Source organism: Scatophagus argus, chromosome 2, assembly GCF_020382885.2.
Source record: "Scatophagus argus isolate fScaArg1 chromosome 2, fScaArg1.pri, whole genome shotgun sequence".
NCBI lineage: Eukaryota > Metazoa > Chordata > Actinopteri > Scatophagidae > Scatophagus > Scatophagus argus.
The window spans coordinates 5590268-5604080 of record NC_058494.1 but is presented as its reverse complement, the minus strand read 5'-3'; the positions used below and the strand labels follow the sequence as shown (position 1 = coordinate 5604080).

At 40.7% G+C, this 13813-nt stretch overlaps 1 protein-coding gene across 1 annotated transcript; it reads right to left on the bottom strand.

The window, feature by feature from the left end:
• Positions 1–6038: 6038 nt before the first annotated feature.
• On the bottom strand, positions 6039–9264 carry crybb1l2 (crystallin, beta B1, like 2). Its single transcript, XM_046403564.1, has 5 exons — positions 9176–9264; positions 8408–8526; positions 7656–7788; positions 7407–7549; positions 6039–6768 (listed from the first exon to the last, which is right to left on the bottom strand). The coding sequence occupies exons 1-5, from the start codon at positions 9260–9262 to the stop codon at positions 6597–6599; spliced, it is 654 nt and encodes a 217-aa protein (XP_046259520.1). The 5' UTR covers positions 9263–9264; the 3' UTR covers positions 6039–6596.
• Positions 9265–13813: the final 4549 nt, after the last annotated feature.

Sequence of the window (13813 nt, the reverse complement as noted above, 5' to 3'; positions counted from 1 at the left end):
ACAACCCTGAGTCCAGAAAGATTATGATCCTGGTTGAGGGCAAACTCTCTTTCTAACAGATTTAATGAAGCAACACACAGAGTCAGATAACAGAATCAAATTTGGAGAGATATTTCCAGTAAGCTGTCTGACCTTTTGTTCCAGTGAGAAGGCAGCCGTGGCCTAGAGGTCAGAGAAGTGACTTGTGAACAGAGGGTTGCCAGTTCAATTCCCCCACCGGCTGAGCAGGGAAAATTTGGGTGTGGTGGAGTGATTAATAAGATAAGAAAATATCCCCCACCAATTAGCCCACTGCTTCTGTGTGTGTGTGTGTGTGTGTTCACTGTTTGGGCTTTATGATTTGGTGTCAAGTGTTCTGTTTTAAGAACTGTTAGTAATAAGTTGAGTGCTACATTTACTTTAAGATAGCCAAACAGAAAAGTTTAAATTCAGTGCCGTTTTCTACAAGTTTACAAAGTGTGCTTGTTTGGAACAGAGTTTGTGCCATTTGGAGATCTTTTATCTAATTTCTTTCCTGACTTTCATCAAAGTAAATGTCCCATTTGATGTGGTGTGATATGTGATGAAAAAGTTTTAATTTTCTAATTTTGGTTGCAGTTTTCTTCCACTGTTACTGTCATGATCACAATATATTGGCTGTGAAGCTGCTAGCTAATATCACAAATGTGTGAATGACAATTCTCCTGAATCTATAATCAAAAACAAAAGAATTTTGTGTTTTGAATTATACAAAGACAATCAGCTGTGTGCATTTAATTGGATGTGTTCTCCATTTTCAGCTAAATGATTCAAGCAGTTCTCATTTTCCTGGCATGGACAGCCACTTGGATGCTCTTCACAGATGTCTGTGGTTCCTCTGCTCATAATATGCAACACACATGCAGCCACAATGAGCATAATAACCGCATCGAATCTAGTGTTCAGGAGATTTCTCACCCATCTCCATTTACATTTTAGTCTCCCAAAAGCCTGCTCTCTCACCACCCAATCACAGCTTATTATTGAGTTATCCACTATCTGAACATTCACATTTTTTCATTCAAGTTTCCAAAGCACTTTGATTTCGTCTGAATTCTTGCAACATGGACATTGGTAAGCACTTTCACAATACACCTGTGTGCTGATGACTGTGGCCACATCGTATTCTGTACTTTGGTTGGCCATATACAACAAAAAGAGTGCTACCATTTGCTTGACAGGAGTCTCTGGAGAACCTTGTAGTCCGGTTTAAGGCCTGGTGCCATTAGGGGGTTTTGTTTGTTTGATTTTTTGTTTCCAATTTGTTGCCAGCAGTTTTAAAGCACGTGTTTATACCCAAAAGGGGACATGGTTGCGGTGTGTGCCTGCTCTGCAGTGGTTCAGAGCACTGAATAAAACACATTGGAGGGTATAAACAACACCTTCAAAATGTGTTGTGTTTATGTCGGAATTACTTTAAAAGTGGAGTCAGCTTTTGTTAAATTTCAATATTCAATTGCATATTATGTTTAGAAATAATTTATTAAACACTTCATGTTTTTCATAAGTTGGGGGGACTTATCCCTCACTTCCCCCTGGATCTATACCCACCCAGCGGTCTTTAACTGAGTAGCAGCATAACATTAAATCCATTTTCTTCAACCCACTGAGGACAGCACCTGAGTTAACTCACCCCCCCCAGGGACAGACAACATAAGTTGACAAAAGAAATCGTGAGCACAGACTTCATTATCTTCACCAGCTTCCCAGTCAGTGTGATAAATTTTATCTGCTGTGGTGAATGACCTCCTGTCCAGGAGGTTTCAGCTGCTAACTTACCACTTGGAGTGAGAATTGTAACACTGGAAATGGAAGTGAGAAGGAGGAGAGGTTATGTGTGTGTGTGTGTGTGTGTGTGTGTGTGTGTGTGCATGTGCCCTCCCTTACTCTCTCGGTCTCTCTTTCTCATTTTCCACCCATTATTTAGCAGTATTGCACCTCAAGGAGTCATTAAGCTCTTATAAGCTATCCCACAATGCCCTGCTGCTGAAACAGTCCCAATTCACAGAATGACATCAGAAGCAGGGCTGGAAATAAGCACAGCCACATGTGTTCCTGAATGTGTGTATATTTGAGTGTGTGTGTGAGTGTGCCGGCTTGTGGCCGGGTCTTCTCACATATGAGGGTCCATATGTGTGTGTTTGTGTGTGTGTGTGTGTTGACTTGTGCGTATTTGTTCGTGCATGCGTGCGTGTGTCAGTCTGACGTCAATACTCCTCCGATCCATATTTAACTACATAGTGGAGAAGGCTCATAGCACCTTGTAGGTGTCTTATCTCAATGTATTAATAGACTGAACTAAACAGGGTGCCGGTGTGACAGGTGAAGTGCGTCTTTCCCTCTCTAGTTTGAAGGGAGAAGGTTGAATTGAGAGAGTGTATTTCTGGATTGGGACTGCATGGAAATGTGCTCTGAAATTAGGGTGTTTCACAAAGGAGGGATGAAAAAATAATGAGGAATGTGCTGAAATCGGTGCACCATGAAAATTAAAATAAACCCTTAAAATTTCTCTACAGTAGCTTGAATTTGTCTTGCAAGGGGCTAAAAAAATGACATCATGAGAAATATGAATGAAGTGAAACCATTTTCCTATTACTGTCATGTACACTTTTCCTCGTCTGGGAGACCTCTTCCTATTGGTTTTGCTATTTCTGTTGCGCTGGCCACCTACGTGTTAGTGTGGTGATGACTGCCTGCCACAGCAGTAAACACTATCTGGGAAGTCTCTCTTCAATTTGCAGCATTCATTCATGTAGCTGAGAGTTTCAATTTGTTCTTGTAATTGGATGACCCACGTCTACCAATCAATTAGCTACCCCAGGAGAGCAGCAAAGGAGGTGGAGTCACTTTTCAATCCTCATTTAATCCATGGTTTTTTTTTTTCAGTTTGGTGTGGACGCTTTCTTGAAATTCCACTGCATCCATAAGCCTCAGCCACCATTGCTATGGAGAAGACGCCAGCCAGAATGAACATAGCTGAGCTGTATCACATTCAGAAGGTTTTGCAATCAGGATGAAACACGGCACCATTGATGAATTCTTCCAAGAATCTATTAATTATTAAGAGGAGTCTGCAAAACATAAACTTCAACTTCAACTTGAATTTTAAGCCAGAGTGTTTGAATGTTTTTACTCAGAGTTCTAAGTCAAATCCCCTACTTCTGTTGTCGTGTATACAGGCTTTGGCTTTTCAGTCAGTGAAGCTGATTTTTTTTTTTCTTTTTCAACACCATTGCTCTTATTTTGTCCAGGAGAATTATATGTTCATCCAAGTCTTAGAAGTGCTCAACACAAACACAGTCTGTGCAGAAAAATATCTACAGGTTTGCTTCCAGGGCACTGAACACCCAAATTATCTGTACACCTTGACACTACCGGAGTGACAAACAACTGACTAATACTGCCATCAAAACGTTTTGGAGTTCCCTGAAAGAAGAACTAGTGTTGCCAGTAATTACACTTATGTAATCTGGATTTTAGCAAGCTGATTTAATGACACCTCCTGCATCAGCGACTGATATTAGGACACTGTGTTTTAAAGAATCACTCAGTGTGAACTCTAACCTCCTTTGCAGAGCTAACACACAGCTCACTCAATGGGAACAAACATGTTATTGTGTCACTTTACATATTTCCTTATTGGAGTGTGTACATCTTTTGTTGTATTTAAACTGAAAGTGTATGGCCCACGACCCTGACGGATAAGCGGTATAGAAAATTGATGAATGAATGAATATGAATATATGGATAGGCAAGGTAAAAAAAAAAGCAATTGAAGGCACATAATGAATCATATTTATGCTGCGTCATTTCTGGGCTAACAATGATTGAATAATACTCTAATGCACTTTTACTGAAACTTGCTTCATTGTATTTGCATGATTGAAAAGCTCCATTTTATGAAAGTCTAAACCTTACTGACGTCATGCCATGACTAAACCTCACCACACAGAAAGAGTGTGCACATTACATTATGAATGATGTAGTTTGATATTTTTGAATATTTGATAAGCCTTGGGGAAAGAAGTAAACACTGCATAACTGATTGTATTTTATAAAAAGAATATGTGAATGCAAAAATGTGGTCAAGTCCATTGTGGTGCTGATGTTTGCAGACCTCACCAGGCATCAATATTCTCTTTGAGGAAGATAAATAATGGATGAAATCATTCAAAAGTGAATGTGCTGTTTTAGACAGAGTGCTATGGTAGAGGAGTCGGAGAGCTTTCTTCTTTCACACATTAACAATGTAGGCCCAAATTGTTTTCCATCACTGCAAATCAAATGTGTCTCTGTAGCAGGCAATATGTTGAGTGATCGCGCCGTAAATGGACTTGAGATAGAAACTGCAAATTACCTCAAGATGTGCTCTAATAACAACAAATGTAGTGAGCCAGTCAATTCTTCAAGTAAGTCAATAAAAGTGAGTCTGCGTCTTAGAAAAGGAGATGGCACATGTCCAATAAAAACAGTTTTTGGGCTTTTTTTTAAGGCCCAAAGTCTACTCCAAAATGTGTTTTTCTTCTTTACTACTTTACTTAGATGTTTAATGGTCACTGTGCGATACAGGGCTGCAACTAATCATTCATTTCATTACTGATAAATCTGCATTTTATTTTCTCATGTAAGTGATTGTTTAGTTTATGGAATAACAAAAAATAAATAAATAAAATTTGAGAAATGCTCATCATAATTTCCCAGAGTTCTAAGGAGTATCTTCATGTTGCTTCTTTTGTCAAACCAACAGTGCAAGAGTGCAGAATGGTGTACGTGCAGTTTGACAGTAAGGATGCTTTCACATTCATCTACGGAATGTTTCTCTGGGCTAGGCCAGAGTGTGCTGGTGCCACCCAGAATGAAAGCTACCATGATATGGTGAAAACTTTTTGCTTAGTAACCAGGATTTTATTGTTTGAGACAAAGATTTGTTTCCACATTTTTATATTTGATATTTTCTTTGAGAAATTATCTGTATGTAGAAGAGTGGCAGTGTGGCTCAGCTTTGACATCTTCTTTTCAGTCGGCATGAATAAAATACTTAATATAGTCTCTCTTTATTACAGATATTCTTCTCTCTTGTCAGTGTCTTATGACTGCATTACCTAAAATGCAATTTAATAGCTGACGAGATCTTGGCGCATTATATTTTGCTATTAAGTTTTGACAATTTGCTTACTTCAAGCAGAGCTTAGGAGCAAGCTACAGGGGTCAGATAAGCTCATTTCTTTCTCATTTCTTTCCACCTGGTATATTTTTATATATATGTATGGTTATTTTTCTTCAGTCCTAACTGATGCTGACTTCAGTAGCAGCATGTGAGGTAATCTACCAACCCTCACATCTCCCTCTAGAGCCACAAAATGCTTTGTGCAACGTTTTTCACATATGCAGTAGTACTCCCCATCATCTGTAAACAGTTGTTCATGTGTAAAATCTGTCATTCATCAGGACTCATGTTTGTGATGAATTTAAGTCCAGTTTTCACTTTCTTTTAGCTCTGATGTTGCACCCCACCAACCATCGGGGGACATATATAGCTCTTTAGCTGCCAAATGTTTCTCTAGGCTATGTTCACTCTACGTACGCTCACTTCTACAGCTGGAAGCAGATGAGAAAAGAACTGTGATGCCAAAAAGCTCTACAGAGCTAAGGGGACCTACAGAGTTGTGTGACAGTTCTCTTTGGGTTTGTCACTGTGAGCAACAATTGTAACACAAAAACAAACAAACAAACAAACAAAATAAAAACATTGATTGTTGAAGCTTTAAGTTCAGGATCTGTTTTCAGCAGCACTAATTAGAGTTAAGATAACATGCAAAAATAATACTACAAAAAATGCATAATGGCCACAGTGGCACAGGGGGGCAGGTGCTGTTATTATAGGTAACAAGGGGCCTTTTATGTGTCTGTGCCCCGGGGGCCCATTGTCTCTTAATCCATCCATGCATTTGGGACAGATATATCACAACCACATCTGTTAAATAAGACATCATTTCAAGTGGAGCAGGATGTGAGATACTTTATTGTTGTTTAGGGCTGATGTGGCTGCAGGATCTGAGCACAGAGAATTCACCAACACTTCTCTTCTTCTGGCTTTTTTTCTGTCTCAGTTCCTCCAACACACAAACACACACAAATCCACACTGGTACCCTGGTCAGTCAGCCTCTAATGGGCTGAGTGAGGGCTGACGTTGGTGTGATGTGGAAGAGAAGTTTGAGGGGGAGAGAGGGAGGGAGGGGAGGAGAGAGAGAGGAAAGAGGGGAGAAGGGAGCTGACAGACAGAGACAGTGCGAGAGAGAGAACAAAATTTGTTTATTATTAGATATAGCCTTGATGGTCTGTGCAATTATCTCCTCTTTACCTTTGAATAACTTCATATTGGTCGCCAGATTACAATGTTCCAACAACTAAAAATAACAACCTACTGTATTGAAGAGACTTTGGGACAGAGGAGAAAATATTACACGTTCTCCCTCCTCCTCTCTTTTTTTGCCCTCCCTCCTCCACCTCCATCTCTGTGCCCGCCCTCCGCCTCCATCTCTCCTCCGATCCCTCTCTTCCTCGCCCTTGCTGGGTTTCACTTGGAGGACATGGTGTAGCAGCCGTGTGGGTGCCACTGCATGTCACGGATACGCCTAATGGACTGCATCTGGGGGCAGCGAGCTCCAAACTCATTGAAATGCCTGTATTCGCCCTTCTCAAGCAGGTACTGGCTGCCACGATAGCCGGGGAACTGGTAACCAACCCAACTGTGGAGAGATGAGGGGGAGAGAAGAGGGGGAGGAAGGAGAATTTATATTTTCTAAGTAGGGGATGGCTTGGAAAGTTTCAGGAATATATAAAGTAGACAGACAAATGTGTATGATTGGACAGAGAAAATCAGAGAAAACAGACTAAAGGAAAGAAAACAGGAGGCTGAAAGATAAAGAATAGTCAAGTAAAATGTCAGGGAAAGAAGCTAGAAACACAGTTGTGGACAAATCAGGGAGAATCAACATCAAACAAAGACATCAATACGTTTGTCAACCTGTGAGGTGCCAAACCACATTACAGTGTACATCTCAACTGTTTGTTTCAGGCAGCGGGGAGAAGGACAAATGAAGCACTCTCAGCATTTCAGTGTCTGCTGCCTGACGCAGCTCTGACACTGATACTGAGCTGCTGACGTTCATCTGTTCTCTGACTTTGTGTTGCAAACTAAAGTATGAGGCTCTTGGCTCATACTTTAGTTTGCAAGTATGAGGCTCTTGGCTCAGTTTAGCCTAAAGGCATCAATGTGCTAGCAGTCTTCTCCTCCAAGTCCTGGCAAGAGGGCGAACAAGTCTTATTTCCTATAAAACACTAACTGACAAGAAAATGTCTGTGACTGTGCTAACACAATACTCACGTTCCACAGCTGACCATGATGCTGCCCACTCTATCGGTGAAACCGTAGGAAAACAGGCTGGGGACATCGTCGTCCATAATCTCCATCTTACGACCCTTGAACTCTCCGACCTCATACAAGCAGATCTTGTGCTTCTCAGGGTCCTAGAACATGACAGGGAAACAGATGGAAGATTAAGGAAAGTAGTGCAAAGTATGTGCATGGATATCAGCTTTCAGCAGGAAAGTCATTTGTTGACAGGGGGTTTACCATGCGGACGGGCCTGAAGGATAGCAGGTAGTCGTTCTTCTGGCAGTTGCTCCAGGAGTCCCAGCGGGGGTACTCGCCCTTCTCCAGGATGAACGTCTCACCACAGAAGTTCATCTGCTCAAAGCCCACAAAGCTGAGGAAAGTCACAAGGACGAGGGGAGGAAGGCGATGAGTCTTTTAAATGAGCACTCCACTTCATTTTACACATGAAGGTCAGTTTAGACATCACAAATAACATCACTCAGCCTCCGAAAACTGCTGTGTGAGCTTTGTAAAGTTCGGACAAACAACCCAGATGACATCATCAGGGTAAGTCAGGATAAACCAGACTCTGCTGCTTCGATTTTGTTTTATCATGTCCCCTTTAGGTGCTGTAAAATGGACATACTTTGAGGACTAATATGTTCTCCTGTCTTCTGTCTTATCTAAAAAAAACAAAAAAAACTTTCTCCCCGTTTTTTAATTGTTTTTTTCTCAACTTTTTCTGCTCCACATTGTTACGTGATCATTGCATTATGTTATTAGTTTGGGCACTGAAGTTCAGTCTACTACTCCACTCTATGCAAATCACTCGGGATAAAAGCATCCGCCAGATACCTAAAATGTGAAGTGTGAAATGTCACTTAATGGTGGGGTGCAACCGTGAAATATTCTGCTCTGTGCTCAGAGGAGTGTGGGTGCTGGGTACATTATGTGCGCTTGCATCAGTGGGTGGGTTTGTGCGTGCAGCTGCACATGCACGGGTTACTTACGGTCCACAGTCAACACGCAGGGACCGTACCCTGTCCATTCCCATGTCACACACATTCATACACTCGCCATTGATCTCAATACAGCGACCCTGGAAGTTCTCCTGGTCATACACACACATCTGGATAAAAGACAAAGAGAGTGGGAGTCAGAAAGGAAGTCACACAGGTGCTTTCAAAGTCAGCGGCAACAAATGAGGAGAGTAGAAATGGAGAGGGATAAAGTAAAGTCACAGCGACGTGATGACAGCCTTTTCTCTCAGTGACTTAACGCACAGAAGATTCACATGATATTTTTCTGCCAGTTGTGGTTGTCAACCACCCACTCGCTGAGCTAACCAGCGGGTTGTGATAATAAACATCAGTCCAGGAGGTAAACTGTTAGTGAGGTCAGCTGCTTCACACAGTATGAGAAAGACTGTATGGTGTGTTTGATCATCTGGTGTACGTGTGATGTGTGTGTGTGTGTGGACACATATTCCTGTAGTTGTCAGACACAAATGTGTTTACACAGTCAGGACCCACCTTACTTATGGGGACAAAATGCAAGTTCCCACAACATAAACCATTAAATGTTAGGGTGAAGACTTGCTTTAAGGTTAGGCTGCAGTTAGGGTTAGGTTAAGGTAAGGGTTAGGATTAAGCAAGTAATGTTTATTGTTATGGTTAGGTGGTGGTTAACCTCCAGGAAATGAATGTAAGTCTACGTAATGTCCCCACAAGTGATGGAAACACGACTGTATGTGTGTATTTGTGTGTGAGCATGTTTACCTTGTAGGACATCATGCCCATCTCAGACATCTTGTTCTGAGCCTTCCCATCAGTCTGGGAAGCAGACTTGGATTTTTCTCCAGACATGATGACTGAGAAGAGAAGAGAAGAGAAGTGTGAGTCACTTTTTACGGTCACACTTAGGAACTGTATGAAAGTTAATAGGGTGGGAAGAGGGGTAAACAGGGTTTCACTTGTAATACAACAATTCAACACACACATTAATTATGCATATGAACTAAAAGTGCACCAAGAATTTAACATTTCATACACCATTACGTGTTACTGGAATAATATTTACATAGCCACTAATTGAGCTGAATTGAATTAGCAAAGATTAGAAAATCATACATCATGGTAAACAAATATTTTTCTTTCTGTTACCATACACAATAACATGCTCTCTGGAGAGATAACCTTCAATCATTTGACCTCAACCTTCTCCTGGTCTCCCAACAGACTGAGAGATTTAAAATATCCCTCAGCAAGAAGAATTAAGTAAAATTCCCAACCTCCCTAATGCACCCCTAATCCTTTTTGAACAATCTCTAAGAAAATTTTAAAAAGGTTCAGACTTAAACTTAATCACAAACATTACAGTCTTGTCACTTGTTCTATACATTGATATTTATTGTATAAATCCTAAAACTTTTCCCATTAAAAAAAAACATCAAAATAACCAAAAATAAAGTCTTTGGTACAAGAGAAAATGTAGCATATACATATATATATGTAAGTAAATCCAACCTTAATTCTTTGCAAGTCACCAAAACAAACTATTAACTTTTTAATTTAAACATATATAACAGACTTTTTTTTAATAAAACTTGAGTCTTTTTCAGTTACTAGTAACTTAAAATTAAAAATTTAAGAGCTATTTATGGAACCAACTTGACTAGATTTAATCTTTAGATTTAGCATACTTTATGCTCAAAATAAACTGATGTTTATTCTGAATGTGAACAACTTAAACAGGCCACAGTGAAATTTACATTTCACCAAAGCCTTATCTCCAGCTCAAACTATGACACAGTTTTCTTATTAGTAGGTATTATATCAGGTTAGTCTTGCTCTCTCTGTCCCTCTCTCCCTTCCTTTCTTTTCTCATTCTGTAAGATGTTTGTCCACTGTCTTACCTGTGGCAATGTGTGCGTAAAGGAGTAGACACGGGGCTGAGACTGGTGGTCTGTGTGAGAGTGCGCCAGGCCCCTGGCCGCTTTTATATGCTGGCGCCCAGAGAGAGGGGATTATAGACACAGAAACAAACTCGCTGAGCTCACAGCCCCCACAGAATAGAAATACCCCCATCATCAAAGAGAGAGAGAGAAGCAGAGAGAGAGAGAGAGAGAGAGGGAGGGAGACAGTGGGCAGAAAGAGGGAAATATCAGTTGAAAAAAAGAGAATGAGGCGAATGGGACAAAATGGCAATCAACGTATATTTGACCTTAATGAAAGACAAAATAACTTTATGATGACTTAATCATGGCATTTATGACAAAGGTATAAAGTGCAATTAGTCTATAGTGAGTCTTTTACTGTCTCTGCAGTGAGCTGTTACATACAAAGTCTTTTTCAAAGCCCTAACCTCAACTGCAGCTTTATAATAACGACAGCCAGGCTGACCGGGTTCACATTTAACAGCATGTCACAGAATGATTCCCTCCACTGCTGTTATCGAGAAGCGCTGGGACAAATAATAACAAGGAAAGCAATAAGTGGTGAGAAGCAATAACTTGACTGCTCCACCTCTGGGTGAGCAAAGAGGTTCAGAGTGTGCATGGACAATAAGCTGAATCTTCTCATCACAGTGGGAAAAAGCTATTAAATTAAATCCCTTTGCCTTTTTCCTATCACGGATGGGTAAAATAATGTGGTTAGCTGCCAGAGGAAAGTGCATAAGATGCTTATTCAGAAGTGCACACAAGGGAAGCAGAAAACTAGATGTATGCAGCCCTGACTGTGGATGCACAGGCGAGGACAGGAAGGAAATAAGGCCTGCAGCTGTTCACCAGATGAAAAATGTTCACGTCTTGGAATCAGTGGTCAGTTTCATTAATCTTCAACATGTGCTCAAGTGAGCATCAGTGAAAGGATCACACACTGTTCTTTCCTCTCAGTGACTGTCGGACATCCTCAGTCACTGCTGAGAGTCCAGCCAGGGGAAATTAAATGGGCATCCTGGGGCACATCTCCCATTTATGCAGCCTTGTCTCCATGTTGTCTGTCCTCTGGTCAAGATTAGAAGACAGACTCGACGCCTTCACTTTGGACTGGGTCCAGTCACCTTAGCCATGCAAAAAGACATATGAGGAAAGGGGACTGAGAACACATATGACATATAGAAAAGACAATACATAAGCAAGGGAAGCCTAACAGAACATATATTTTTAAGCATAAAAAATAGGTATTCTGTTAAGATAAGATGCTTCAGTTTTATTTGATTTAATCTTAATTTAACCAGGAAGTTTCTTGCCATACATCAACTCTTTTTCTGGTGAAACCAGGCCAGAATTGCAGCATGAAATAGTTTACGTGATAATACACTCTGTGGCATGAGAATACGCACACATAAAATACTTACTTCATGTAAATGAAAAAACAGGCCGTTTCATAACAATTGCCTCCCTGAAAACAGTAATAAACAAGGGTGATCATAAAGGAATGTGACTTAAATGAATCTGTTAGTAACAAACTTTAAGTGCTTGGAATTTGTTAATAAACTTTAAAGATATGTCAAAGAAATCCAGGCCTTTTGTACACTGATTACCCCAATCTATGACATCATGTATATAATATTTACAATGTCGCCGGTTGTATGCAGTTGCCACAACGCTGCCACACCTGGAAACATGACACAACTTAATTATTAACTTTCATTGTGGTCCTACTGTTTTGGTAGGTGAACAGCGGTTTTCATAGCTAAACATCTATAGCAAATCAGGCCATACATGCCCATTTGGCTCCTTTGATAAAATAAAGCAGCTTATCTGAAGAGATGAAGACAAATTAAAGTCAACAGAAGTGCATGACATATTTCATATAATTGCACTGATAAAACACGCTCTTCAAAAAGCCATTTGATCGTTATGTGGAGCAAGACTGATGCACCTCCAAGCTTGTGAAACACACATAAAAAATCAACAAAGGTATGATTGATCTTCCTTCACACAGTCCACGAATAGAGAGCCGTTGATTGTGCCTTCACTGACATCTTCTATTTTATGTTTCAGGCCTTTTTATATTTTTCAAGGCTGTAACTATTGAGTCTGCTTTTGGTCTGGACAAAATCTGCCAGGGCCTTCATAAAAACTGTCGTTGTCAGTGATATAGCCTATGTAATCTAAGTTCATAAAAAGTAGCAGTTGTTAAGTTTACTTATGATAATAATGGCATAAGTAAACTTAATCTAAATCATCTACACCAACTACATACATAACAGAATATACGGATTTTCTGCCCATTCATGCAGTAGATCATTTGGGAGGTCAGACACTGATGTTGGACCAAAAGTCCTGGCTCACAGTCTCTGTTCCAGTTCGTCCCAAAGGTGTTGGATGGGGTTGAGTTCAGGACTCTGTGCGGGCCAGTCAAGTTCTTCCACCCCAAAGTCATCCAACCATGTCTTTATGGACTTTGCTTTGTGCACTGGGGCACAGTCATGCTGGAATAGAAAAGGACCTTCCCCAAACTGTTGCCACAAAGCTGGAAGCATAGCATTGTCCAAAATGTGTATGCTGAAGCATTAAGGGACCTGAAAGTCATCCCCATATCACATCTGAATTCAGTAATAAAGAGATGTGTCCCAATACCTTTGTCTATACAGTACAGTTTATATATCTGAAACTTTGATGTATGCAGTGAGCTGTCATCAGAACCAAATTTAACTGGAGCAAGTCTTCTCCACAGCAGATTTATGAGGTAAAAAATAGCCCTATGAGAAGGACACAGTGGATGCTTCACTGTGTTGGTGCCGAGTAACGGTAGAGCACTGAGTGGAAAAAAGATGGCAATCGTGACTTTGGTGTCCTCTGATGTGTCCTTATGCCTTTATGTGTTTGTTGTATACGTGTCTGTGTGTATGACTGCGAACCTGTTAAGGGAAACTTGCCTCCTCATGTGGTCTCTGTTTTAAATGTCAAGGACCAAGGCCCAGATGATGTCCGGGGAGGAAGAAGAGGAAGAGGAATGGCAACTTCTGGTGATGAACAAGGGGCTTTAAACGCATCAATCGGAGCGAAAATATGCTCTGGATGTGAGATGGGTGCAGCTTCAAAAACTGACAATGTTTCAAAATAGTCACAAAGTTATATGAGTGTTTCTTGGATTTTTGGATAAGAAACCACTTTTCTAGCTATGGCTTTCATTTTGCGAGAACGTTATTATCACACATGATTAATTAATGGTTAGCATCATTAATTGAATGCCTCTGTCCCAGTTTCCTCGACTCTTTGGAGTCACCATTGAAACATGCTCCCCGGATGGCTCTCCAAATCCTCCTCATTCTCTGCCTATAGCCCCTGCCATTGTTGCTCTATACGATGGCACTGCTGACCTATACGAATAGAGCAACAACAGCCCCCGCATTCCCCATCCTCACCTCTGTGCCTGCGCTGTATATGATCTGCTGAGTCGACAGGC